We start from the raw sequence: 26,573 nt of genomic DNA, 5'->3' as shown, positions 1-26,573 counted from the left end.
TGAAGGTGTTCAACAAACTCAATTCCTCATCGCTCTCGCAATAGACCTCATCATCTCTTGATACACAATGGAACAAGCCGACAAGAACGAACTCCCTCCCGAAAAGACCCTCGTGGTCGCTTCGGATGAGAGTGTCTCTGCAGAACCTGAACCAAAGGAGCAAGCTCCGCGTGCGCCTGGCATCCTGGATGTCCTCGTTCAAGGTGTTGCTCTCTTCTCTGATGGATACAATATCCAGATCATTGGGTACATGAACACTGTTCTTGCCAAGCTGTACGTTAATCGCGCCAGTTGTTGGAAGCCACACTCACGCGAGCAGGTACCCAAAGGAGATGACACCTGAGGTCAAGACCAGGCTTTCCAACTCGATTCTCATCGGTGACATTTTTGGTATGCTTTTCTTTGGTCTCTGCATCGATCGTTTCGGAAGACGGATTGGTATCTTCCTCACGACCTTTTTCTTGGTTCTGGTACGTTGCCATCCCAACTTCACCAAACTAGAGCTCCCTAATACTACTTTCAGGGTATCATTATTGCCACTGCTTCTCATGGTGTGACCGTCGAGGGCATGTTTTGGATGATGGTGATTGGTCGAGGTGTTGCTGGTGTCGGAGCAGGTCTGTCCCCCTATTATCAACCTGACAACAGATAAACTCACATCATCTAGGCGGAGAGTACGCCGTCTGCACCGCACAGGCTGTGGAGTGTGCCGATAGTACTGAGTCCATGCAGAAGCGCCGCGGCATGCTCGTTGCTGTTGCGACCAACGCTGCCATCATCTCGGGCTTTGTGGGCTCGAGTATCGTATCGCTGATTGTCATCGCCGCCTACAAGGGTGAGCCAAGTGACGGCATCTGGCGTATCTGCTTTGGTATCGGCATCATTGTGAGTTGACCTCCAATCCCTGGTGAGCATTAAGTTGACCAGTGAAGCTCCCTCTTGCCATCTTCCTCTTTCGTCTCCGACTTGTCGATTCTACTCAGTACAACAAGCATGCTATCAAGCGCAAGGTGCCATATATGCTCGCCATCAAGTTCTACTGGAAGCCTCTGCTCGGGTGCTGCTCTGCTTGGTTCCTCTACGACGCTGTTGTCTACCCATTCAACCTCCTGGCTCCCACTCTCGTCGCCGGCTTCTCGGAAAACCAGACTATGCAGGAGTCGATCGGTTGGTCAGCTCTCATCAACTTCTTTGCCCTTCCAGGTGCCTTTATCGGCGCCATGCTCATGGATCGCATCGGTCGACGCCAGACTTATGCTCTAGGTTGGGCCATTGTCTGCGTCTTCGGATTTGTCATTGGAGGCACAATGTTCCCTTTGAGCAGCTCATCGGCATTCCCTGCTTTCGTGACTCTTTACGGTCTGTTCCAGACGTTCCTCTCCGTTGGCCCTGGCGACTGCAACTTCCTAGTGAGCAGCGAGAGTTTCCCCACACCGCTTAGAGGACATTTCCTTGGCTTCGCTGCGGCTGTGGGCAAGGCCGGTGCTGCCGTTGGCACAGAAGCGTTGAGCAAGGCACTTACTAGCTTTGACGATAGGCTCAAGGGTCAGCAGGTAGTGTTTCTCATCGGCAGTGGTATTTCCGTCGTTGGAACTTTGTGTGTGTGGTTTTTGATTCCCAACGTGAGTATGCTCTGTCAAATAGGCGGTATCCTAGCTAACATCATCAAAGCACCCCAAGACACTGGAGGAGGAGGATGCTCGCTTCCGAGCATACTTGGAGGATAATGGCTACGACGTTAGTCAGATGGGGCTGAAGAGTTAGGCAGAGTTGCATGCTTCAACTGCGGATGGGGACATTGACAAACAATTGAAGTTGGCCGGGGCGGTCCATTCATCAAGGTCAACTGCCTTCTCATACGCGCTACTACGTGGTTACAATACTAGTGTAATTGTCCACCCATCCTTGCGAATAATTTCCGTAAAATACGGTATCTACTTCAGCCAAGTCACACAGATACTTGAAACACCTGGAATCTGCTATTAAATCGCGGACTACTTGGTTGAATGCACCAAAGACACATGGGCTCAAATCGCACGAGTATTGAGCGATTCCTTCATATCAAGCCATAGCGTACTCCATCCCAGCTACGACTTTAACCAACTCAAGGCTCCAGAGGCTTCATAGGCTTGACAGGAGCGATGATGGTCTCTCCAAAGGCCGCAGCGGTCTTTCCACTATCAGCCACGATGTTTTGGGCGTTGACAGAGGCTGACAAGTCCGACGCAAGGAAGACACCAATGTTGGCGATCTCGATGGGCTCGGGAATACGGTTGTAGTAGTACTTCTCCTCTGCATGGCGTCCCAGAACACTGTCAAACACCTCCTTGGCGTTTTCCTCATTTAGCTTCTCATCAAAGGCAGTGCCAGAGACTGTGTTGGCCGATGTCACAGCGATGCTTGACTTGACGAAGCCAGGAGCGATCGAGTTGACACGGATGTGCGAGGCTGAGAGCTGAACTGAGGCAGACTTGAGCATGCCAGCAACAGCAGCCTTAGCAGTAGCTGGTGTAGTTTGGTCAGTATTGAGACCCAAAGATATCAGGGCTCAAGCTTACAGTATGAGATATCTGAGATAGCGCCAGAAACTCCAGCCATTGAGCTTGTGACGATAATGGAGCCGGAGGGACGGGGCTTCTCATTAGAAGTGTTGCACATGGCATTTCCACCATACTTAAGAGCTAGAAAGAAGGAGCGTTGCATCACATTGATGGCAAAATCGTAGTACTTGGCATCTGTATCCTCCAGTGTCCTATGTCTCAGTTAGCAGCGTAAACTCTGGATGTAGCATGTCCAAGCCCGTACTTGTAATTACCGAATCCAGCGTTGGCAAAGTAAAAGTCCAGTCGTCCATAAGTGGCAATGATCTCCTTCAGCACAGAGACAGTCTGGTCCTCAGATGTGACATCAAGGATGGCTCCGTGAACCTGACACGAGGAGCCAGCATCCTTAACTTCCTGCTGCAGAGAAGGGATATTGACCAGTGTCAGGTCGGTGGCATACACAGCCTTGGCTCCTGCGAGGGCAAGAGACATGACAAGCGATCGCCCGATGCCAAAAGGCGATCCAGCACCGGTGACGATGCCGACCTTGTTGGTGAGGAGGGTTAATGAGTAAGCCATCGTGATAGTATAGGGAAATAGATTAATGGTTTGTTGAACAAAATGCAGGATACGAAGAGCAGTCCGAAAGTAGGTAGACAGAAGTGGAGTGAGATGTGTGTATGCAAGAGGTGGGTGTGGTTGAGGGACACCAACGAATAATCTCGCAATTACTTTATATAGACCCATTCAACACAACCGGTGAACTGGAAACAACCCAACTTCCGAGCCTATAGCATTTCTCATAGTTATTCCAACGTAATCGAGGTCCACGACGGGCCCTCGGTTGTAGAGCCACCTTGCGAGGTCTCCGCGGATTCCGCGGTCTACACGGTCTCCACGCAAAGTCTAGAACACCCGAAGCCTCAGTGGACGTCACAAACATGGGCTTTTACCTAGTACAGTAGGAATGGAGTAGATCTCGGCCCGCTTCGGTTAGTACTTGCATGGCTAGTCAAACCGTGGAGAATCCGGGGCTGATGTGGTTGTAGATATCCTCAATAAATAGAGACAAGAGCCCGGGATGAGAAGCAACCAACCACGCAGATCCCATTACTAGCAACAAGCATCATGTTGCTATCGACCATATTCGACTTTTTCCAACGTTCCCCCTCTGGGGAAACAAACACTCTTTTTTTGTCCCTTCAGACTTTGCTACTCGGCGTTGTCTCTTGGCTTGCCTTCTTCTACTTCTCCAAGCCAAAGTACTACTCGGGATTTCCCATCGTCTCCTCCGAAGCCAAGGGAACCCCAGCAACAAGATGGTTTCTTGAAGGATATCAGATGGTTTTGAGGGGACTCAAGACAGTCTCTGGTCCCTTCCAGGTTATGACAGGCACTGGTCCCATTCTTGTCTTACCAAACAACTATGCCAACGAGGTCCGCAACAACCCCCACCTGAGCTTCAATCGCTTCTTCGACAAGGACTTCTTTGTCAAGTATCCAGGTTTTGAGGCGTACAAGACTGGATACCAAGATGGCACCTTTATCCAGGAAGTTGTCCGAACCAAGCTCACCCAATCATTGGGTTTGGTCACCAACGATCTCGTCGATGAAATGACCGCCTCTGCCCACGATCTCATCGGAGATTACAAGGAGTTCAAGACAGTCACACTCAAGGAAGTCATCTCTCTAATGGTGGCAAGACTTTCATCCCGTGTCTTCTTGGGCAAAAACCTCGCCCGAAACGACCGCTGGTTGCATATCGCTATGCATTACACACACGACTCTTACTCCGCGGCCGCTGAGCTCCGCCAGTGGCCTTTTTTCCTTCGACCTTTTGTCTACTGGTTCCTGCCCCTGTGCCACAAGCTACGCCAGGAAGTCGAGGATGCCGATGCTTTGATCATGCCCGAGGTGAACAGACGCAAGGAGGCCGTCCTGAAGGCTCAAGCATCTGGTGAGAAGCCGCCCCGAACTTCAGATACTATTGGCTGGATGTTTGAGATCTCTCGCGGTCGCGACGTGAACTATGTCTATGGTCAACTGTTTTTGAGCTTTGCAGCCATTCATACCACCACAGAGACCATCACGGGCTGTGTCTTGGATATCAGCTCGTATCCCGAGATTGTGCAACCGCTCCGTGAGGAGATTATCAACGTCATTGGTGAACACGGCTGGGCCAAGACGTCTCTTTACAAGCTGAAGCTTATGGACAGCTTCATGAAGGAGAGCCAACGCCGTCACTACATGGGCATGAGTAAGTCTAAATCAGACACAATTCGCAACATTACACGGCGCTAACTGTAATAGCCTCTATCCATCGTCATGCGGACAAGGATGTCAAGTTGTCCGACGGCCACGTCATCAAGAAGGGAAGCCGAATGTGTGTCACTGCTGATCCATTCATCGACCCCAAGGTCTATCCCGAGCCTGAAAAGTACGACGTTTACCGCTTCCTAAATTTAAGATCGCAGTCTGGCCAGGAGAACGCCCATCAATTTGTCACCACATCTCCTCAGCATATGCTGTTCGGCCATGGTACTCATGCCTGCCCTGGACGATTCTTTGCCAGTAACGAGATGAAGATTGCCCTGTGCCATCTCATTCTTAAGTACGACTGGAAGTTGTGTGATGGCCAGACCGAGAGGCCCAAGAATATTCAGGTGGACGCTGGGTTCCTCACAGATCCCACCGTCAAGGTCATGGTCAGGAGAAGAGAGGCAGAGATTGACCTGGATGTAGGCATCGCTGAGGAGTGATGATTCGGGACAACAGTCAAGTTATTTGCAGGAGGCGATTGTAATAGTTGCCTTTATGTACGTATAAGAGTATAGCCAAGGCAGACTGTCAGCACAGTTTTTCGATCTTCTGGCTCAGTGAACCCATCAAGGGCCGGGCTTCAACTATAACAAAGAACACATTGTCAATACATCATAGCATCGTATCCCAATGCTAACATACTTGCTTCTTTAACATCTTCACTTGGGAAGATAAAACCTCATTTTCATTAACGGAAAACTTCACTTTTCACATGTTCGGTTCTGCCTGAGCTACCGTGGCATTCCGATCCTAAGAAGAGTCGGAGATGCTTCGTATCGTTGACAACAGCTCACTTTGACTTGGCAATACTCGTTCCCGCAACTGCACCAATTGCTATTTCCATTGACAATTCCTGCACAGCGCTTTCATTCCAAGTCTCTCATGATTCTGAATAGCCTCACTACACATTCTCGCAACCAACCATCCCCCACCCTCTAGCTATCCCTGCCTTTGATCCAACATCAGGCCCAAATCAGCTGGAAGTAATGTTCACCTCCCCAAGCACAACCATCTTTGTCTTTCCGGGATCCATGAATGCCATGCAATCCTCTCCTACAGTTGCGGAGTTCTCAGCGCTAGAAAGCAAGGCCGACATGCTCTGGAAGTCGGCTTCACTCTCGAACTTGAGTTCGGACACGCAGTCAAACTCAAAGTCGGCTTGAGTTCCGGCGACAATGGTTGCCGCATGTTTTCCATCCGCGTCAGAACGGAGGATATATCGTCGAGAATGCGAGAGGGGGAAGCTGGCCCCGAGAAGGTCCTTCATGAGGGGGATGTGTTTGTTTTCGTAGTGGTCTTTGAATTGATCAGGTGTCATCTGAGGGTTGCGATATACGAGCATTACGACCGTGTAAGTCATTTTGAAGATTCTGATAGGATAAGAGGATGTTTTGATGTGTCGGGTGGCAAGTCGGAAGGAAAGATGGATTCCGAAAATGATGAATCGCTTGAACAATCTGAAGAAAGGTCTCAGGAGAGGAACTTGGCCGATTTGATCCGTCGTTCGCGTGATGTCGGAGCTAGTCATTATATGTCCTCGTGATGCCGAGTTAATAAAGACTAGCTCGGGGGCTCGATATTCACCGAGTCCGAATTCCACGGAATACGCGGAGTACCGTAGCGGCCGAGGGGATAGTGTATTTATGTCAATGGCCATTGCTGGTATCATGTTGAGACTCTCGCAATAAGTTTTATCTCTCATTAACTTGAATTCACTACACTTCAACTCTCCTCTCATCATGTCATCAAACATCAACGCCACAAGCCCTCATCTCGAAGCAGCCTTACAAGCTGTGCTCGACCGCGGAGAAACTGGCGTTTCTGTAGCCGCCTACTATCGCGGCAAACTCATTGCACATGGAACCGCAGGATACGCCGATGTGTCTGAGAAACGTCCCGTGGATAAGGAGACGCTGTTCCCCGTCTTTTCTGTTACCAAGGGCATCACAGCTTTGGCAGCTCATATTCAAGCGGACCGTGGCCTCCTTAAGCTTCGAGATCCAATTTCTAACTACTGGCCTGAATTCGCGGCCAATGGAAAGGAGAATATCACTGTTGAGGACGCCTTGTCTCATAGAGCCGGTATCCCACAGATGCCAGACGGTGTCACGCCTGAACTGATGGCAGATTGGGATTGGATGGTTCAACAAATTGCCACCTTCACTCCCAAGTTTACTCCAGGCACTGCAAATGCCTACCATGTCTTAGTCTGGGGCTGGATTGTTGGAGAGGTGGTGCGCCGGACCGACCCCAAGAGCCGACCCTTCGGTCAGTTTGTCGCCGAGGAGATATGCGAGCCTCTAGGCGTCAAGGACCTATACTTTGGTGTTCCTGACTCTGAGCTCTCCAGAGTAGCCACTTTGTCCGGCGGCAATGAAATGTTCCTGGAAGACACCTACAACACCAGCCCGATCGCCGTCTTCCCTGGCTCGGACGTGCACAACCTCAAGGTCGTTCGACAAGCCTGCGACCCTGGCGCAGGAGCCATTGGTAATGCTCCAGCCATAGCTCGAGTGTTCGCCATGGTAGCTGAAGGGGGTGAGCTTGATGGTGTCAGGCTTCTTTCTGTGAACTATGTCAGGGGGATGACACGGTTCCGCCAAAACCCCCATGATCAGGACAAGGTGCTTCCAATTCCTGTGTGGTTTGGTGCAGCTGGCTTCTGGCTTGGAGGAGAGATAGGTGCCTCGGACCCTCTGGTTGGAGATCATCGCGATATTATTTATAGTCCTGGAGCAGGCGGTTCTATTGCGTGGGCAGACATTCGTGACAGGATCGCGGTTAGCATCTGTCATAACAATATGGATGCTGGTGTCTCCATTGACCCAGACCCGATCTGGACACCCATCGGTAAAGCCATCCGGGCGATCATTAAAGAGAAGCAGGAATAGGAGATGGGCCGCAACGTAGAGAGACTAGTTTGAGCCCTTCGCCATGCCAGTGGTTATTTGTATTGTACACAATGTAGAAATGAGCATTTATGCTAACAAGAGTATCTATTTCTTCATCGTCTCTAAACCTAACCCACAGGTAGTCCTGTGAACTCTAGGGATAATGCTTCTTGCCCTTACATCGCATCATCGAGAAGGAATGATGCCGGATCAATGGTAGTCATATCCCAATCCTCAGTCCCCTCCAAGAACCTATCCAACCCAGCCCACTCGTCAGAAAAGGGGTTTTGTAATGGTATGCAAAAAGTAGCAGTGCTCCCGGCGACAGTATGGTTGTTTTGCGTGGCTGTTTGGCTGTTCAAGAAAGCCTCGGCGATTCGAAAGAGAGCTTTGCAGAGAAAGAGTTGCTTCTCGGCATAATCGAGGGCACTCCCAACTTGCTCCAGACTACTAAGGACTTCCTGAAGAAGTGTTAGATCGCCGTGGTCGGAGTGGGCGATGCAGTGGAGGAAAGTGACAACGAAGGGCGTAAAGGAAGTGTAATAGAATATCCTATTCATCCAGTCAGTCAAACAATTCTTCGGGAAGGTGGATCTTCTCACCAGAATGCGTAATTAGATAAGACGTGGTCTGCCGAACAGCTCAGGCGAGGATAGTAGTTGAGGTGAGCCTGGAGCCCCTGATGCGCAGCCTCATAGCACGCCGAGGAAATATCTTGAGCAGAGCCTGACGAAGCCGTACCACGGTGGATAAGGGTGAGTGAAGAATAGTATATGATATCCGCAGGCCCGAATGTAGCTGCAAAAGACTCGTAATCAAAGGCTTCAGAGAAGTCGATCTTGGTCCAGTTGGCGTGCCACGTACTTAGCTGTGACTCAAGATCAATCGCAACGGCTACGCGGTGTTCGGGCTGCTGCTTTTTGGCAGCCGGAGAATACAGTGAGTCGTATATCTTCCCCTGAATCCTGGCAAATTCGACAAACGAGGCAAAGGCCTGGTCCCAAGGTGTCCTTCCGGGCTCATCAGAAACAGCATTCAGACCAGTGTCGACATCCAGGTCTTGGATGATTGAAGTTCGCCCGAGGCGAGAGGAGAGGTTTTTATCGGCTATATAGATGTGCCAGAATAACCGTCTCACTGATGACGCCTCAGCTGATGGGAGTCGTGAGACGCGGTGTTCGCGATGGTAGCCAAGGGCAAGGCAGTGTCTAGCTGCGGTAGATGTCAGGCTCCATTGCAGAGGCAGCTTAGCCCTGATCTGAGCATGCACCATCTACTGCCAAATCAGTTTTTGTTATCGCTTTAGACCAAGGAAGGTTTTTACCCCTATAACCAGGATCATGACGTTTTCTCTCGTCGGCATGGCCATCACCTCGTATACCTCGAGTCCCGTTTGGAACTGGCTCTCACAAATACGTTGGTAGCGTGTTATTTCCTCAGAGGTGATCTCGGAATCTTCAATGTTGTCAAGTTCTCGCAAGACAACACTGAGCATGCCGTTGAGGAGAGTCACTTCAGCAGCCGAGACAGAATCCAGAGGAAAGTAGATACGCCGGCATAACTTTTCAATCTGGAGACGATCATAGACGCCATGGAAGTAATAAAGAATGGGTTGGACACCTTGGATGTTTAGTTTCCGGCACTAACAAGCTGAGCTGGGGCAAACCTTTTCGTTCTCTCAGCACCCGCAGAATCGCCAACACAAACGTTGATGGTGGCAAGCGCATCTTGAAATTATCAGTCGCCGGTACTGGGGCCGAGATGTAGTCATCCCTATTCACGCCTGAGGCTTCATGCTCCCGGGCCATATCACGAAGACTCGCCAGTTGTTGGGCAACAGCAGGTGAGTGTGAAGATTCGGACGACGTCAACTCTGCGACTTGGATGGCATTCAAAGCCTGTCGCCCAAATGAGGAGTCACCCTCTTCTTGGGTGTGATCTCCAAAGACATCATGCTGTCGAACTACTGGGTTGCTACTGTTCGAGCAGTGCGGCGAAGGCACCGTGTTGTCCGTAGAGTCCCGGTTTTGCAGCTGTTCCTTCAGACCATCGACTTCAAGCTGAAGGTCTGCAAGCTTGGCTTCAAAACGCGCAAAGTAGGAAAGCGTATCTTGACTTGGTATGCTGCTTCAAGATGATCAACTCTGAACTAGGTATTGATACGTGGCCTGTGTGGCATACCTGACCTGTGCGTCCTCATATGGTCGGGCACTGCGAGGATTGCCACCCCTTGGGCAGTCCAACCCTGAGATGGTGCAGTTGGAGCAAGGCACGAGACGGTTACATCGAACCTGTCACAGAAGAAGCATGAGTATGTTGGTCATCCATCTACCGGTCGATCCATTGGCTGCAGGTAGATCTTACCTTGCGTGCTCGGCAATTGTGGCACTAGGAACGCGTCGTTAGCATCACCGTGTCGCGTCAACATTTGGTGTGTGTCGGTGACTGACAGCTCTTGGAATCACTCTTTGCTTGGGGGCCGTTTCTTGAGATTCCATGATAGAGTATGAGACAGGATCGAAGTAGAGATGTTGACCTTGAGGAAATGGGTCTCGGTAGTTGAAAGGCGGAGTCAACAAGCCATCCGGGCCCGGCTGAGTAAAGTCCGGGGCTTGGGCCCATTCCGGAATAGCGAAACGTGCATTGATCAATGACGCAACACCTGACTCGCATCTATAACAATGAATTGTGTCTCGAGGACACGAACACGGCCCAGGTATAAATGCAAAGAAGGTGGTCAAAAAGGAGAGCGAGGCAAAAAGAAAAGGATGCTCCCCCGGGAAGGCTCGAACTTCCGATCTCCCGATTGTCTGCAAGTAACAGTCGGACGCTTTAGCCAACTAAGCCACAGGGGATATGTTGTTGCGTGGCTTCAACGGTTCCAAACTCGCCTCTTGAGCTGGGGCCACCAAAGCCGGGAGACAGGACATTTGAGATCGGAAAGACGATGTATGGGTCCTTTCAACCACTCCCGTCATGAGCTTCTCTGGAGACGAGCGTACCTAGTTCCCCAATGGCGTCATTCCCGTCTCGCCTTCAACGATAGTACGTGCAAAGATGGAACTAAGTTCAAGGCCAAAGCCAGATATGAATACATTATCACAAAAGACATATGATCCACGCATGTTACCACACAGTCGACAAGACCAATTACAGGTCATGGCTATACGCCGAGGGATTAGAGACTTCACTCTGTAGTCTCCGACTCATTTTCACGGTCCAGCTTCTCCTTTTCTCTCTTCTCAATGGTCGTCTGCTTCTCCCACATGGCGTGGTACCGCCCTTGAAGGGCAAGCAATTCGTTGTGAGTGCCGCGCTCAACGATGACGCCCTTGTGAAGCACCACAATCTGGTCAGAGGTGGTGATGGTGGAAAGACGATGTCTACATGGATTGTCAGAAAATGCCGCATAAAAAGAAATCGCGAAAGAGAAACGTGAGTCCTTAACGTACGCGATGGTGATCGTGGTTCGTCCTGCAGTAACACGCTCTAGGGCGTCTTGAATCTGTCTCTCAGTATGAGAATCAAGAGACGCAGTAGCCTCATCCAAAAGCAAGATGCGAGCATCTTTAAGGATAGCTCGGGCAATAGCGATCTATGAGTAAACAATGGTCAGTCAACCGATACTGCATAAATAGGGTAAACGGGACAAGATGGGCCACTTACACGCTGGCGTTCACCTCCAGACAGCTTCAGGCCTCGCTCTCCGACCTTGGTCTCATATCCATCTGGGAAGCCGAGAATACGGTCATGGATATTAGCAGCCTTACAAGCCGCGAAGACATCAGTCTCTGAGGCATGAGGGCTAGCATAGAGCAAGTTATACATAATAGTTGCATTGAACAAGACCGTGTCTTGCGGCACAACACCAATGTTCTTGCGGAGGCTATCAAGCGTCACGTCTCTCAGATCATGGCCGTCAATAGTGATGGAACCGTCAGAAACATCGTAGAAGCGGAAGAGAAGCTTGAGACAAGTCGACTTGCCGCTACCAGACTCTCCCACGATGGCCGTCTTGGTGCCAGGAGCGACAGTGAAGCTAATGTCGTTGATCACGGGCTCGCCCTTGTTGCTCTGGTAAGAGAACTTGACGTTGTTAAAGGCAACCTCTCCTCGCGGCGAGGGCATCTTGATCGCATCCTCCTTTTCCACGACGCCAGACGTCTCCTTGAACTAGTACTAGTTAGCAATTGTGATCACCATCCACAGTCATTAATCTCATACAATATCGAGCAGACGTTCAGCCTCAATGAGGTTGTTCTGCAGCATGGTGTAGTAGGTTCCAAAGAAGTTGAGAGGACCCTGCAGCTGGACAAAGTAGTTGATCAAGCTGACAAACTCGCCAACCGTTTGCTCGCCGATGGAGATCTTGTAGGCGGAAACAGCCACAAGGAGAGCGGTTCCGAGGGTGAAGATCGAGCTCTGGGTGAGGTTGAGGCCATTGAGTGACCACTGCACCAGGCGCTCCGCATATTGGTAGACAACCACATGATCCTTGAATCGCTGGGTTTCACGGGAGACGGCACAGTTGTGCTGTACTGTCTCGTATGCGAGGAGAGCATCCGTCTTGATGGCCTCCATCTCGCGAGCTTTGGTCGTCATGTCTCTCCGCTGCTTGCCACGATACTTGGCGACGTAGATGGTGAGGAAGATGTAAGACCACATGATGAAGAACACAATAATGGTGTAGAAGGGGTCGTACTTGGCAAAGAAGAAGACACCGGCGACGAAGATGTCAAAAACCATCGGGAATACTTGGAAGCAAAAGTTCTCCAGGAAGGTGTTCATGGATGCACCTCGACTCAGCGCACTGGTGACTTCACCGATCTTCTTGTTGAGGTGGAACTCGAGAGAAAGTCCCAACACATGTTCGAATGCCGCCGAAGAGAGTCTTCGGAAAAGTGATTGTGAGACGGGGATCCAAAGGACGGATCTTGCGGCACCGAGAGCTCCTTGGTTGCCCTGGAGGGCGCGGTACACAACGTAGAGGGCAATCTCCTTGTACGGCAGACGGCCCTCGCCCAAGTTGTCGACCAGCACTCCAAGCTGCACAGGGGCCAAGACGTTGACCGTGCGCTGGCAAATCAAGAGAACAAGGCAAACGACCACGATAACCTGATACCTGGGCGAGTCTTTGGGCCTGGACAGGGTCAGCTTAAGAGAATCAATAGGCACCTGCGTCTACGCACCATAGGTAAGGGAATAAAACCCGGAATCCAGCAAAGTAGTCGAGCCAGCCGGTGCCTGAGACTTGGGTTCTCTTGGCTGGAGTTGGGGCCGCAGGCACGCTGCCGTAGTTGCTAGATGAGCCATTGCCATTCTCGAGAAGGGACTGGCGTTCCTCTGGTGCCGACTTAGGTTGAGGCGGTCTCAGCTTATACTCTCTCAAGGCGAGGCTGCCCATCATGAGTATGAGCACAGCGATTCTAGACAGGCCTAGAATGATGAGAACGTCAAGAAAGGTAGAAGAAGATCGCAGCAACGACTTCTCGGAGTAAAAGATGCCAGCAATGACAGTCTCCAGAAGGGCACCGGCGAGCCATGCATAGCAATGCGCACTGCTCGGAGACCACGGCCCTTCCGGATCTGGCAGCAACCCTGCGAAGAAGTAAAGCAATACACCTGCATGAGATGCCTACATTCAATCTTAGTAAGCACAATAGCGTTGGTAGCAAGGGATGAAGAACGAACCAGATACGCGCTGAAGGAGAAGTCAACAGTGCCGTCCGAGTCATGGTGACCACTAACTGCCTCTCGTGCAGTAATAGCTATACTAGCCACAAACAAGAGAGACAAGACAAGTTGCAGAAACCAGATGACTCTCGCGTAGACTCGTCGGATACTCTCGGCCTTTTGCTTCTGCTCGTTATCTAGCGCGATGCGACGCGGCTCCCGACCGCGACTGAGGTAGAATTGGAGGCATTGAGAACCCAACAAAGTCACAAAGAGGAGACAAGGATAGAGGTAGAAGATTACTTTCAATCCCACCTCCGGGCTCGCCATGATTTTTACTGAATTGGGGAATTGGCCAGAAGAGAATGCGCAAGTCCCTTGATTTGACGAGGGTGATGTCAACCTCGGGTGCCTTGGTTCCCGGCTTATAGTTTATCCGTGCGTTCGGGATGTGATTACCAAGCATCTGACCTACCCTGTAGTTAATGGGATGCGAACTGAGGAAGTCCGAAATACTCAAACCGGCCCGTATAGGTAGCTAAAGAAAGCACTAAATCAGAGCCTATGCCTATATTTTTGTTCAAACGGTGTTTTTGGAGTTCTCAAAGACCTGAATTGGCTTGTGGAGAGTTGTGGAAACTGACGACAGGATTAACCTTCTCTTGGCGCGCAGGCATTACCTATTGTGTCCCACCATGTCACAGATTCGCGTCGGCCAAAACTCCGAAAATGCTAGTTTTAACGTGATGAAGGATAAACAGTGGAACAACATAGACTCTGAACTCTCAACATAACTAGTTTGCCAACTTGGCTTGGCCAAGTGATGGTTGGAAATCTGGGTGACCGATGTGGGATGGCTGGCACGAGCTTCATCTATGGCCCCCTATTGTCAAAGGCATTCCCTTCTGCATGAGATCATCAGGAGAGACTCACCACCGTCAAGAATCGAGGAAGGCAATAACAGACATTTCATCCCATGGGGCGATCAAACAGCAGGGGCAATTCATTTTCGATCCGACATGCCCTGATGAAAAGCTGGGCCAACGGTGCAATCAAGGCCTCAACAAACGCTTTGAAGATACCGACATTCGGATTCTGCCAAGACTTCCAGTCACGGGTCAGTTGACCAAAGGCTGTGCAATGACCGATCAGCCGGCCTCTTTAATACTGTAGGAGCTGGGTAGGAGGAAAGGGACGAGAAATCTACTTCCATAGCCATTGTGTCTAAGTTTCCTTCCTCTGTCTATCCCTCTACCTCGCTGGTTAGATCACGTCAAATCGTCCGGCGCTGCCGCCTGTTAGAACTTGGAGTCCTCAGAGAAAACCACTAAACTGATGTCCGGCAGTTGGCTTTTCCAGTTTCGGAAAGATTTCGCCTCGTCCTTGGGCCGTGTCCCATGACACATGGTCCTCCCGGACGCAAAAAAATTCATTCATTCATGCTCTAGGTGTTTTCATCTGGTTGCCATACAAATTTGGCAATGGTGTCGAATACCTCTCTTTAACATTACTCTACAGAAACTCACAGGACCAGGGTGGAACGGTACAATGCGTTCATAGCATCGCGAGATGACTTTTCAGGATCACTGGATAGCTAGCCTGCCTCAACGGTTGAAACGACGATGAGAAATCTGAGTTTTTTTTCGCCTTGGCTGCAAGGGTTTTGGCCTCGGACAAGACAAGCCATCCAAAGCCGAGGCGATCTTGACATTTGACGTGCAGGATTGAGACTGGAATCCCAACGGCGGCTCTCACTAATGCCGCGGATCCCAACTAGTGATTGGTCCTGAGATGACAAGGTTGGACGCATGAGCTTCAGTAAGCTACCGAGTTCTGCTGGGGAGCCGCTTCCGGGGGAGATTGCTGGTGTTTTGATACGACATGTTTGGTAGTGACGGCTGACTTTAGGCGGGAAGCCATCAAGCCCGAAAGCCCGTCCCACTATTTAAAGCCCGTCCCATTCTTGAAAGTCCGTCCCACACCTTTAAGCCCGTCCCACACATAGTTATTGCGCCAAGGGCCCCCAAAGCTCCAGGGGGAGTTGACGGAGTGCCGAGCTGATATTCTGTAACTTAGATATCAACGTCAGTATGCCAGGGGCGTCGAGATGTAAATATTTTAAACAAGTTTCTTTCTCTTTGTCGCAGTCACCAATGCGACCAAGGTCTGTACAATTAATTCACCGACCACCTTCAAAGCCAACTTTGATGTGATATTCCACCCTCTTTCCTTGCCTATTCTTCCACTTTGATTAATCCCTATTTACCTTTTCTTGTGTTTCATCTTCTTTGAACTTGTCTTTTGAACTCATCCCTTTAAGCGGCACGATGCTTTCTGACAAACCTCTCGGACCCGAGGCCGACACATCACTTCCTACGACGGACAAGAGACCATCTTCGTTCAACACTTCAATCACCGATGTTGCCAACAGCAACAACTACGACGATGGAGAAGAGCACGTCCACGATGAAGTGCTCCAGCTCGCCAGGAGGTTGACGACCCAGTCTCAACGCGGCGGCGCTTTACCCTCCCTCTTCCCTCTTCCCCAGGAAGGGCCTCTCGACCCCAACAGCCCGCAGTTCAATGCAAAGCAATGGGCCAAGGCCTTCTTCAAAGCTAGGACCGAGTCGCTCGAGGGGAACACACCCAGGACGACAGGAGTCGCTTTCAAGAACCTCAATGTTTACGGATTTGGCTCCGACACCGATTTCCAGAAGACGGTTGGAAACGTCCTGCTGGAGGCTGGCACGATGGTGAAGAAGCTGTTCCGCAGTAAGCTTCTCCGCGGGAAGCAGCAACGAGTCGACATTCTACACGATCTAGAGGGCGTTGTCCACAGCGGGGAGATGCTCTGCGTCCTAGGCCCCCCCGGATCCGGCTGCTCGACGTTCCTCAAGACCATCGCCGGCGACACCCATGGCTTCCACATCGAAGAATCGTCCTGCCTCAACTACCAAGGCATACACCCCGACCAGATCAAAACTGCATTCCGTGGCGAAGCTATATACACGGCAGAGGTTGACCACCACTTTCCGCAACTCTCAGTTGGTGAAACCCTGTCTTTTGCCGCTGCTGCACGCTGCCCAAAGACTATTCCTTCTGGAGTCACACGAAGCGAGTATATCGAGCATCTCCGCGATGTGACGATGGCGATGTTTGGTATATCACATACCAAGAATACCCGCGTGGGTAATGATTTTATTCGAGGTGTGAGCGGCGGCGAGAGGAAAAGAGTCACGATCGCCGAGGCATCTCTCAGCTACTCCCCTTTGCAATGCTGGGACAATAGCACACGTGGTCTCGACAGCGCAAACGCGGTTGAATTCTGCCGAACCTTGAGGACCCAGGCTGACGTTATGGGTTGCACCTCGTGTGTCGCCATCTATCAGGCTCCTCAGGATGCCTATGACGTGAGTCTCTACAAAATCCTTCCGAAATCTGGGAATCACACTGACATCTTTAAAGGTCTTTGAAAAGGTTCTGGTCCTCTACAAGGGTCGGCAAATCTTCTTTGGCAAAGCAGCCAGGGCAAAGGGATATTTTGAGGAGCTCGGGTTTGTCTGTTCAGACCAACAAACCACAGCTGACTTCCTGACATCCATGACGAGTCCCTCGGAACGCATCGTCCGCCCAGGCTGGGAGGACAAGACTCCCCGAAGCCCCGAGGAATTCTCCCAGGCCTGGAAACAGAGCCGAGACCGCGCCCTGCTGCTAGAGGAGATCGAAGACTACGTCGAACGACACCCCTTCCACGGCGAACACTACGACAGGTTTCTCGAATCGAGACGAATGGACCAGTCATCCGCTCAACGCGCCAAATCTCCATTCACCTTATCCTATCTCCAACAGATAGGGCTGACCATGCGCCGGAGCGTTGTCCTGCTCAGGACTGACCCTAGTCTGCTCATCACCATGCTGGTCACCAACTTCCTGCAGGCCATCATTGTCAGCAGTATTTTCTACAACCTGCCTGACACGACCGAGTCCTTCCAGCAGCGCGGCGTTCTACTATTCTTCCTCATCCTCATGAACGCCTTTGCTAGTATCCTAGAGATCATCAACCTCTATGCTAAGCGCAAGATCATTGAGAAGCATGCCCGGTACGCCTTATATCACCCAAGCGCCGAAGCTCTATCTTCAATCGTCGTGGATTTGCCGTACAAGGTCGTCAACTGCATATTCACTAATATCGCCCTATACTTTATGGGGAATCTACGCCGCGAACCAGGAGCTTTCTTCTTCTTCTTATTGCTCATCTTCACGACCACCCTGACTATGTCTATGCTCTTCCGTCTGATCGGTTCCGTCACCAAATCCATCGATCAGGCCATGGCGCCGTCTGCGATCATCCTGCTCGGCTTGATCTTATATACCGGCTTTACCATCCCCATTCAGTATATGCGAAGCTGGATTAGCTGGAGTCGTTGGGCCAACCCACTCTTCTACGGCCTCGAGTCCATCATGCTCAACGAGTTCACGGGCAGAGACTTTCCGTGCTCTGCCTATATCCCCTTTGGCCCAGGGTACGACGACGTGTCGTCAGGAGGCAGAGCATGTTCCGCGCAGGGGTCTATTCCTGGGCAGGACACGGTGAGCGGCACTGCTTTCGTCAAGATTGCCTACGGATATGATACCGCCCATAAATGGCGCAACTTCGGAGTCATGATTGCCTTCATGATCCTCTACATGGTACTTCACCTCGTCGCCGCTGAGTATGTTGCATCTGAGCGGTCCAAAGGAGAGGTCCTCGTTTATGTCCGCAAAGCCATGAAGCACCTCAAGAAGCCAGTTGGAGACATCGAAAGCGGCCAGGTGACTTCCTCGCACCAGCAGACGAATGACGGATTCACCTCAGGGACCGAGGTTGAGAAACAAACTTCTGTGTTTCATTGGAAGGATATTTGCTACGACATCAAGATCAAGGGGGAACCTCGACGAATTCTTGATCGGGTTGATGGTTGGGTCAAGCCGGGCACCCTGACAGCGCTAATGGTAAGGGCCTTCATATTCTGGTGATCGAGTATACCATGACTAACGAGTATATAGGGTTCTTCCGGAGCTGGAAAGACTACGCTTCTCGACGTGCTTGCCAGCCGTGTGACGATGGGGATTGTCACGGGTGATATGCTTGTCAATGGCAAGCTCCGGGACGAGTCCTTTCAGCGGAAAACCGGCTACGTTCAGCAACAAGACCTCCATCTACATACCTCGACCGTCCGCGAGGCCCTGGCCTTTAGTGCCTTGCTCCGACAACCGTCGCACTACAGTCGGCAAGAAAAGCTCGATTATGTGGACGTAGTCATTGGATTGCTTAGCATGGAGGAATATGCCGATGCTGTCATTGGTGTGCCCGGCGAAGGCCTCAATGTCGAGCAGCGTAAGCGACTGACAATCGGTGTAGAGCTTGCTGCTCGCCCTCAGCTCCTTCTCTTCTTCGATGAGCCTACCTCGGGCTTAGATAGTCAGACATCATGGTCTATCTGTAACCTGATGGAGAAGCTAACTAAAAGCGGCCAAGCTATCCTCTGCACTATCCATCAGCCTTCTGCTATGCTCTTTCAGAGGTTTGATCGGCTTCTCCTTTTATCCAAGGGACAAACCATCTATTTCGGAGATATCGGCAAGGACGCAAACATACTCGTCGACTATTTCACCCGTAATGGAGCTCACGACCTTCCCGACAGATCAAACCCAGCCGAGTACATGCTTGAAGTCATTGGCGCAGCCCCCGGCGCAACAACCGAGATCGATTGGCCTACGGTTTGGCGGAGCAGTCCTGAGTATCAGTTGGTTCAGGAGGAGCTTGGAAGGCTTGCGTCTTCAGCAACGTCTGGGCAACCGCGTGAGGATGCTTCCGTGTACAAGGAGTTTGCGGCGTCTGCCGTGGAGCAGCACACTCAGGTCACGAAGCGCGTCTTTCAACAGTATTGGAGAAGCCCCACGTACATCTACTCGAAACTGCTTCTGGCACTGGGCTCGGTAAGGATACAAGCCAAGGACCTCTTGGGATCGATGTGCTAACCGACACAGTCACTATTCATTGGCCTCTCCTTCTTGGATGGAGACAACACGCAACGCGGGCTGCTCAACCAGATGTTTGGCGTATTCATTTTCCTCAGCGTTTTCCCGCAGCTGGTCAACCAGATCATGCCTGTCTTTGCTGCCCAGCGTACAATGTACGAGGCCCGCGAGCGCCCCTCTAAGGCGTACTCTTGGAAGGCATTCATGTCTGCAAACATTGTCGTTGAGCTCACCTGGAACTCGGTAAGTCGAACTCAACGCCTTGAAAACCCTCAGCATGGAACTAATCCCAGTGGCAGCTCATGTCGGTTTTCTGCTATGTCTGCTGGTACTATCCTATCGGTCTGTACAAGAACGCGGAGTGGACCGATTCCGTGCACTCACGAGGAATCACCATGTTCCTGCACCTCTGGATCTTTTTCATGTTTTCTAGCACGTTTGCAAACATGATGATTGCTGGAATTCCAACCCCTGACATGGCTGGAGGCGCCATGAATCTATTGCTAATCATGATGTTTACATTCTGCGGGTAAGTAAAGATCAGAGACAAAGAATACCACGGATGGAAACTTACTTGATGTGCAGTGTTCTTGCTGGGCCCGATGCCCTTCCTGGTTTCTGGATTTTCATGTACCGCATCAATCCCTTCACCTACATCATCGAGAGCTTCCTGGGCACCTCACTAGGCAATGCCCCCATGTACTGCGAGTCCAACGAGTTTGTGCACTTCACAGCTCCAGACGGTACGACATGCGGAGAGTACGCTTCCGACTTTTTGTCCCAAGCTGGAGGCTACCTCGCCGACTCAAACACGACCGACTGCCAATACTGCGCCATGTCTGAGACCAACACATTCTTGGCCAGCGTCAACGTCAGCTTTGGACATAGGTGGAGGGACTTTGGGTTCATATGGGTGTATTGCATCTTCAACATCGCCATGGCCTTTATTTTTTACTGGTTGGCAAGGGTTCCGAAGAACAAGAAGGCAAAGAAAGAGTAAGAATTTTTGAGTGGTAGTGTTTTTTGTCTCTCAAGACTAAAGGGTAGGGAGTTATAGACATGGGCTTTTCCTTGGATCGTTCTACATCACTGGGTTGTAAAAAGATTGTATTTAGAAACCGCAGCATTTTAATAAATTTCTCCTTCTCCTTCTCCTTTGCTGGTACCGTCAACCACTATGATGAGGTGGTGAAGCCGAGACATACCGTTTCTAAGCAAATGCATTGGTCTATCTAGGCTGCCTGCGCCGTGATTGAGTAACAGCCGATGAGTCAATTCGTTCCACCAACCTTCATCCAGTACCCCGTGCTTCGGACATGCTTGGGCCCCGAGATGATCAAGGCTGGTCCTCCGTCGCCTCGCTGTCTTGGCAAGTCCGTACACCGGAAAGAGTGTCGGACTTTCGAAATCTCCGTCAGTCCGCATCTCCGGCCTCATCCGAGCCAGGGAGCGTGCACATGACATGTCAACACAGAGCAGCCATTGGCTAACCCTGTTACCCAGACGCCCACTCTGCCAAGCCCCTGAATTTCCAGTACCGACCGTACAACTGCCGTGCCGGGCTTCTCGGACTCCGGTCTATCTCCTTTGCCCTGCCTACCTCAAAAAATGTCAAAATTCTCTGGATCGGGTTTGGCAGTTCATTCATCATCCGTCTTGTCATCCCTGATGCCCAGTATCAGCAAGCGTCCACGCTATCCCCGGAACCTCGATATTCGTGTCCACCTGTATGGATCCCGCTGCGCAATCAAGTCAGAGCCACAATGAGCTGGCGGTAAGCATGCCTAGACCCAGGCTCCTGGGCCAACACTCTCTGTAAGCAATTGTCTATCATTCTGACGCGGATACAAAACAGTGCCTTGGCTGCAAGGCTCGAAAGGTAATGAGACGGCACTGCTTCCTCCCATCCCTTCCACGCTGGCCATTGCTTGAACTCAAGTTCTTCTGTCTGTCACGCATGTGGTTCCATTCGCATTTAATCGTAGGCTTACAGTATCACTAGACTCGCTGCAACCGGGCTAAACCCACCTGCGATGGATGCTTTGCTCGGCGTTTAACATGCACATATCCCAACAAGAGGAAAAAAAGATCTAATGTCCCGAAGACAAAGCCTCGGCCGATGTATGTTATACTCTTGATAGCCCTCTCCTAGCTGTCCTTACCTAACCTGTCTGAGCCACGCCAGAGATCGTGACTTAACGACCATCCTTGAGAGGATTCAACAGGTCGAGGAAAAATGCTCACAGCTGGCAGCTGCCGGTATATCACCGCAAGTAGCCACTGACAGAGAGTCCATCGACCTCGCTTGTGATGGCTTGAGAAGGTATCATGGCCCTTTTCCAGCGTCGTCTGGGCAGTCTCCCAGCGTGAAATCCACCGTCTCTTCGGCTCCATCGAGAACCGAAGCCGATGCTATTGGAGAAGTGTCGGAAGCCAGCTGGACAAATTGTCTAAATAAACCCACCAGTCCAAGTGCGCTCCTCAAACAAGTTCTTGACAACGTTTTAAGTGTCAAGCGGCAGGGCTTGGACGACAAGATTGCACATCTGGACGACCACATTCGGCCAGAACTTGCCAGAGCCTGTGTCCATAGTAAGAACTTTCTTCTTTCACCTTGACGCCAAGCCCTATGGGTCCTCTATTGACAGCTTGTTCAGACTTTTGTGAGCACTACCAGATCGACACATTCCCGGGATTCATCAACACAAAGCTCATGTACCTCATGCCGGACATCGTCGACATGCCCGAGATCAGCGTCGACCCAGCATCCCTTATTCTCTATTACAGCGTGCTCTATCACGGGTCTTTGATGATTACTGATGAAACAAGACGGCAAGAAGGGACCTTGGAACAAAAAATATACATTTGCTGCCTCCGTGCCATACCGGCTTGGGAGGGACAAGCTGTGAAGACTAAGACGGATCTAATCGCTGCCATTCTTCTCGTACGTAGGCCAAGAACTCATGAAGCCCTTCCCCATCTTGGTGCATCAGGGGACTCACGGTTGATTTCCAGACGCGAGCCGCATTACAACAGTGTGACTTTGAGTTTAGTTGGAGAATGTACAAGCTTGTGTGCCAGTGCGTGCAAACCCTCAACATGCACAAGATTGACCAGGGCTTTCCTGGCATTTTGATGAGCCCAGAGCTTCTTTCAGACGGTGCAGACCATCACAGGAAGGGCCTTTGGGGGTTGGTGCTCGTGGAGCTCTTCTTTCGGCTGTTGCACGACAAGCCTGCCACAATGACGGCCAACTTGACTGAATGGCGCGTTAATCTTCCCTGGCTGAATTCAGACCCTGGACTGACAGAGCACGTGGTACCTACATTGACATTCCTTGTCAAGTCGCGGTTGACGTTCCTCCTCCTCCGGTTCTTTGACATATTCAGCGAGGATACCCAAGACAAGAACAGCGTGGTCGACAGCGTTGAGGGACTCTGTGGAGAGATTGAAGATTTATTCGAAGAATGGTCCCTGGTGAGTTTTATATCCTTGTCCTTACTTCGTATATTCCCGATGAAGCCGAGCAAGAAGCAGGTTCTCTGACCGGCCGTACCCGAACAGAGAGATTCTATCACAAAACAGGAGGACAACAGCGCCTACTGGTGGATGCTATACGACCTGATGAATACAGGATACTCCTCCGTGATGGTTATGATATACAAAATTGCAACCCTCAAGTCCGATAGATCTGGAACACTCTGCACGGCCAACGACGTACCTGTCACTCCCTTATTGGTCAATACCGCCCGCCGCATATTGGATCTCGCGCGATTAAGCCTGGGGAGGTATCCGAGCCCCGCCACCGCATCCTATGAGTTCGGTGCATTCCGCTGCTACGTCGCCTACGGCTGCATGGTCAATCATCTCTCAAGCAGCGACCCCACGGAGCTTGGTTCCACCGCAGCAAAGGATATGACGCTGCTAGAGCAGGTTGCCCACAGCATGAGCGTTATAGCGGAGACAGACCAAGACCTTTTACCGTTAGCTCGCACGCTTCATGACCTGAATGAAGGTATTCACGCTAGTTGGGAAGAAAAAACTGTGGAAAATGATGGGATGACTGGTGAAGAGGGCAGCCAAGATTAGATCGCTGGCAAGATATTGGGTTACAGTACGAGTTTGGAATAAATAGTGCAGCTCATGCTCATGAAGAACTACAACTGGAATGGCATTGAAAGAAATCGGTGGGCCGTCTATCCTACTTAAGTCTCTGGAAAGGGACAACGAAACGAAGCCAGCACGCTGAGCAGTAAGTCAAAAAGGTTCCATGAGGCCAGGGGAAGTCAATAGAAATACCAGTTCACCTTCTCCACACATCAACTTGAACATGCAAGCTCGATAGAGATGAAGTGCCACTTTCGGCTAAAACCTGTGATCACTTACGTATGGCCCAACACTGCCATACTGTTGATCCTTGGTTTTCCCAAATAACTCTTGGGAAACCAGTGTCTCCTCGGCTCGGGATTGTGATGTCTCCCACGGATGATATGACTCGGGCCAGTTTCGAGTCCGTCCAGGCCTCTGCTGATTGGCTGCAGGGGCGTAAGCAGGCTGCATGAAACCCCACTGGAGCCACAATAAACTCTGGACCATGGCGTCGGTAGCAAGGGTGTCAGCAGATGGCATCAACACCTCGACAACTCTCTGAACACCCTTCGCATTTTCCTTCTTGCATCTCGTCCACAGTAAAAGGACCAAAGAGACCAGCATAAGCAGCCATGCCTCCGCAGCTATCAGAAGTTTGGGAGCCAGTGGATGACTGGACAGGGGTGACGAGCGCTAAAGAACGGAGAAAACGCCAGAATCGTCTTCACCAGAGGGCGTATCGTGAGTACCGACCCTGTCGAACAGAACTATCCGTTCCATGCTGACCTGTGGTGCCCAAAGGCAAACGGAAACACCAGCAAGCCTTTTCTACCAACAACCCTGAGCCCCGAAGCGGCCAGGTTGTGGATACTTCTCCCAAAGAGCTTGCAAACACTCGGCGATATCAGTCCCAGCTTTTTATTGCATTGCTCCATAAGTTGCCCATCTTGGTCATTATCAGATGCCCCGAGTTACACAACAATATCAGGGACTTTATGCAAAGAGCCTACACAAACTGGGGACTCAACTTTCCGTCTGTTTGTGATCTCCCCGGCCTCACACGCCTCAACACCTTCGACGCTCTGGCCAGAAACGCCCTGACGCTTCAAATTCCTCTCGATTATCTAGAGACAGATGACTACAGTTCCATATTTAACAGGCTGGGACCTCAATCTTCCGGAGACCAACCCGCCTTTCCGGCTTACCTTGCTCCAACACAGTTGCAGAAGTTAGTCTCACACCATTCCTGGGTGGATCTATTCCCAATTCCTGGGATGCGAGATAATATTCTCCTCGGGATTGAAGCAGGGGAGTACGATGAGGACTTGCTCTGTGATGCACTTTGCTGCGATTTACTGGATTTTGATGCCAATACGAAGGCATCACTTGTGGTATGGGGCGAGGCCTGGGACGCAGGGGCGTGGGAATTTAGCCCCGAATTCTTCAGAAGATGGGGCATGCTGTTACGAGGGTGTCCTGAGGTGCTGGAGGTGACAAACTACTGGCGCCAGAAGCGAGGTGAGATGAAGATTAACTACGTCGTGAATTAATTTGCACTACTTCCGTATAGACAACACCAATACCTCATAGCCCATATAGTCTTCGAAAGGCCCAGTTGTCGAGTATCCTTGAACCGTTGAGATCCGTGATGCCCTTGCCTCCTGCATCCAGCTGCTTATCATACTTGCCCATTGCCATTTCGGCAAGAAAGGGTCCCAGTTTGTCTGTTGGACTATGCAACGGGTGTAACAAAGTTCGCATAAGCGGTCCTAAAACGAAGCTCATCGCATGGTAGGCCACACCGGGGTCGGGGAGATGTGGCTTAATGGCATCGTGATTCGAGGCGTCTACACCAACAGGTCGGACAGACTCAATGTGCAACCGGGGGGTACGTAGTTCGGATAATGCTCTCTCGACTTCTCCCTTGACACGTCCGTAGAAAGGAGTAGAGAAGCCCGGGTTCAAGGTTGCGCCGCCACTCGAAACGTAGATGAAGCGGAAGGGTTCGTCGTCGGACGCGAGGTTGGAAAAGGCTCTGACCGCAGCAAGAGGGAAATCTTTGGTGATGGTGATGTATTCACTGGTTACAAGTCGTCAGTTTGTGAAGTACGAATCGACGTAAGAAAGATGAGATAAACAGACTCCTTCGTGACCTTAAGCTGGCTGATGCCCAAGGCCCAAACGACTCCATTGGCGCCCTGGAGCTTTTTAAGAAGCTCGGGCTCATAGTTTTCGAAATCTTTGTGGATAATAACGTTGGCTCTTGGATCATCTGCCGCCAGAGGAACTGGTCTTCGGCTCAAGATGGAGATTTTGGTGATTTCTTTCGACTTGAGCATGGCATCGAGGACGCCAGAGCCAGCGAGGCCCGTCGCCCCAGTAAGGATTAGATGCATGATTTCCGGGATGGACCCGAAAGAATGACCAGAAACAGGCTGAGTATCAGGAAGGTCAAAGCCAGATGATAAGTTTAAATAATAATTGTGACATGGCGCAAGGAGTGACAGGCAACGCTCGAGGCAACGGTTCGGGGATGGCCTTACATGGACTAGTTGGCCCACCGATGGCATCAAGGCCAGGGGGGTAAGCAAGCTGCATTGGTTGGGTGGCGGCGTAATCCAAGATCGACTGGTCAGGGGCCCATACTTCAGACATGGATAATTATCAAGAAGCGATCGATTTGGACATTCCAGTTCGTAAGGTAGTACCTCTCTATTGTACATAAACAGCCAGCAGTTCAGCCCTCCCAATAGGCCGGGATGCCTTTTGCCACGCAATGTGAGCGAATGAAGCAATCATGGGTCCATACAACCCCGTCTCCTTTGGATCCTCCCCAACCATGGCTGCGGGAAAGCCAGGGTCGAATTCCTTGACACTTTCGAGGCACTTGATTTGCTCATCAGTCAAATGGATGCTCAGTGACTTGATGTTATCTTGCAGCTGCTCAACCTTGCGAACGCCAATCAGCGGAATCACGTTCCTCGTCTCCTGTGAGATGCACGCCAAGCTCAGCTGCCACCTTTTCCAAGGCCTCTTG

General features: G+C 51.0%; 11 protein-coding genes across 11 annotated transcripts; 6 read left to right on the top strand and 5 right to left on the bottom strand.

The window, feature by feature from the left end:
- Nucleotides 1-67: 67 nt before the first annotated feature.
- MRS44_011071 (uncharacterized protein) lies at nt 68-1,764 on the top strand (the record flags this gene model as incomplete). Its single annotated transcript, XM_046270806.2, has 6 exons — nt 68-273; nt 320-470; nt 524-617; nt 668-885; nt 933-1,622; nt 1,672-1,764. The coding sequence occupies 6 exons, from the start codon at nt 68-70 to the stop codon at nt 1,762-1,764; spliced, it is 1,452 nt and encodes a 483-aa protein (XP_046135228.2).
- A 340-nt stretch (nt 1,765-2,104) lies between these two features.
- Nucleotides 2,105-3,122, bottom strand: MRS44_011070 (uncharacterized protein; the record flags this gene model as incomplete). The annotated part of the gene is made up of 3 exons (XM_065619587.1): nt 2,105-2,505; nt 2,559-2,752; nt 2,806-3,122. The coding sequence occupies 3 exons, from the start codon at nt 3,120-3,122 to the stop codon at nt 2,105-2,107; spliced, it is 912 nt and encodes a 303-aa protein (XP_065475659.1).
- Nucleotides 3,123-3,671: 549 nt separating this feature from the next.
- Nucleotides 3,672-5,302, top strand: MRS44_011069 (uncharacterized protein; the record flags this gene model as incomplete). Its single annotated transcript, XM_065619586.1, has 2 exons — nt 3,672-4,800; nt 4,854-5,302. The coding sequence occupies 2 exons, from the start codon at nt 3,672-3,674 to the stop codon at nt 5,300-5,302; spliced, it is 1,578 nt and encodes a 525-aa protein (XP_065475658.1).
- A 533-nt stretch (nt 5,303-5,835) lies between these two features.
- MRS44_011068 (uncharacterized protein) lies at nt 5,836-6,390 on the bottom strand (the record flags this gene model as incomplete). The annotated part of the gene is made up of 1 exon (XM_046273712.2): nt 5,836-6,390. One exon carries the CDS (start codon nt 6,388-6,390, stop codon nt 5,836-5,838), a length of 555 nt encoding a protein of 184 aa, XP_046135231.2.
- Nucleotides 6,391-6,601: 211 nt separating this feature from the next.
- Nucleotides 6,602-7,753, top strand: MRS44_011067 (uncharacterized protein; the record flags this gene model as incomplete). Its single annotated transcript, XM_046270763.2, has 1 exon — nt 6,602-7,753. The coding sequence occupies one exon, from the start codon at nt 6,602-6,604 to the stop codon at nt 7,751-7,753; it is 1,152 nt and encodes a 383-aa protein (XP_046135232.1).
- A 176-nt stretch (nt 7,754-7,929) lies between these two features.
- MRS44_011066 (uncharacterized protein) lies at nt 7,930-10,251 on the bottom strand (the record flags this gene model as incomplete). Its single annotated transcript, XM_065619585.1, has 6 exons — nt 7,930-8,305; nt 8,356-9,026; nt 9,078-9,373; nt 9,420-9,868; nt 9,935-10,044; nt 10,204-10,251. 6 exons carry the CDS (start codon nt 10,249-10,251, stop codon nt 7,930-7,932), a joined length of 1,950 nt encoding a protein of 649 aa, XP_065475657.1.
- A 689-nt stretch (nt 10,252-10,940) lies between these two features.
- Nucleotides 10,941-13,756, bottom strand: MRS44_011065 (uncharacterized protein; the record flags this gene model as incomplete). Its single annotated transcript, XM_046272076.2, has 6 exons — nt 10,941-11,136; nt 11,206-11,348; nt 11,420-11,926; nt 11,978-12,893; nt 12,943-13,388; nt 13,445-13,756. The coding sequence occupies 6 exons, from the start codon at nt 13,754-13,756 to the stop codon at nt 10,941-10,943; spliced, it is 2,520 nt and encodes an 839-aa protein (XP_046135234.2).
- A 1,997-nt stretch (nt 13,757-15,753) lies between these two features.
- MRS44_011064 (uncharacterized protein) lies at nt 15,754-20,447 on the top strand (the record flags this gene model as incomplete). The annotated part of the gene is made up of 6 exons (XM_046272663.2): nt 15,754-16,836; nt 16,892-18,418; nt 18,473-19,405; nt 19,457-19,690; nt 19,747-19,976; nt 20,033-20,447. The coding sequence occupies 6 exons, from the start codon at nt 15,754-15,756 to the stop codon at nt 20,445-20,447; spliced, it is 4,422 nt and encodes a 1,473-aa protein (XP_046135235.2).
- Nucleotides 20,448-21,210: 763 nt separating this feature from the next.
- MRS44_011063 (uncharacterized protein) lies at nt 21,211-23,536 on the top strand (the record flags this gene model as incomplete). The annotated part of the gene is made up of 5 exons (XM_065619584.1): nt 21,211-21,221; nt 21,600-22,039; nt 22,105-22,391; nt 22,463-22,924; nt 23,033-23,536. The coding sequence occupies 5 exons, from the start codon at nt 21,211-21,213 to the stop codon at nt 23,534-23,536; spliced, it is 1,704 nt and encodes a 567-aa protein (XP_065475656.1).
- A 632-nt stretch (nt 23,537-24,168) lies between these two features.
- MRS44_011062 (uncharacterized protein) lies at nt 24,169-25,086 on the top strand (the record flags this gene model as incomplete). Its single annotated transcript, XM_046283414.2, has 2 exons — nt 24,169-24,277; nt 24,338-25,086. The coding sequence occupies 2 exons, from the start codon at nt 24,169-24,171 to the stop codon at nt 25,084-25,086; spliced, it is 858 nt and encodes a 285-aa protein (XP_046135237.1).
- A 34-nt stretch (nt 25,087-25,120) lies between these two features.
- On the bottom strand, nt 25,121-25,932 carry MRS44_011061 (uncharacterized protein; the record flags this gene model as incomplete). Its single annotated transcript, XM_046283415.2, has 2 exons — nt 25,121-25,616; nt 25,679-25,932. The coding sequence occupies 2 exons, from the start codon at nt 25,930-25,932 to the stop codon at nt 25,121-25,123; spliced, it is 750 nt and encodes a 249-aa protein (XP_046135238.2).
- Between the last annotated feature and the right edge of the window lie 641 nt (nt 25,933-26,573).

Source organism: Fusarium solani, assembly GCF_023522795.1.
Source record: "Fusarium solani strain SB1 chromosome Unknown bctg00000007, whole genome shotgun sequence".
Lineage (NCBI taxonomy): Eukaryota > Fungi > Ascomycota > Sordariomycetes > Hypocreales > Nectriaceae > Fusarium > Fusarium solani.
This window is presented reverse-complemented; position numbering and strand designations above follow the sequence as displayed.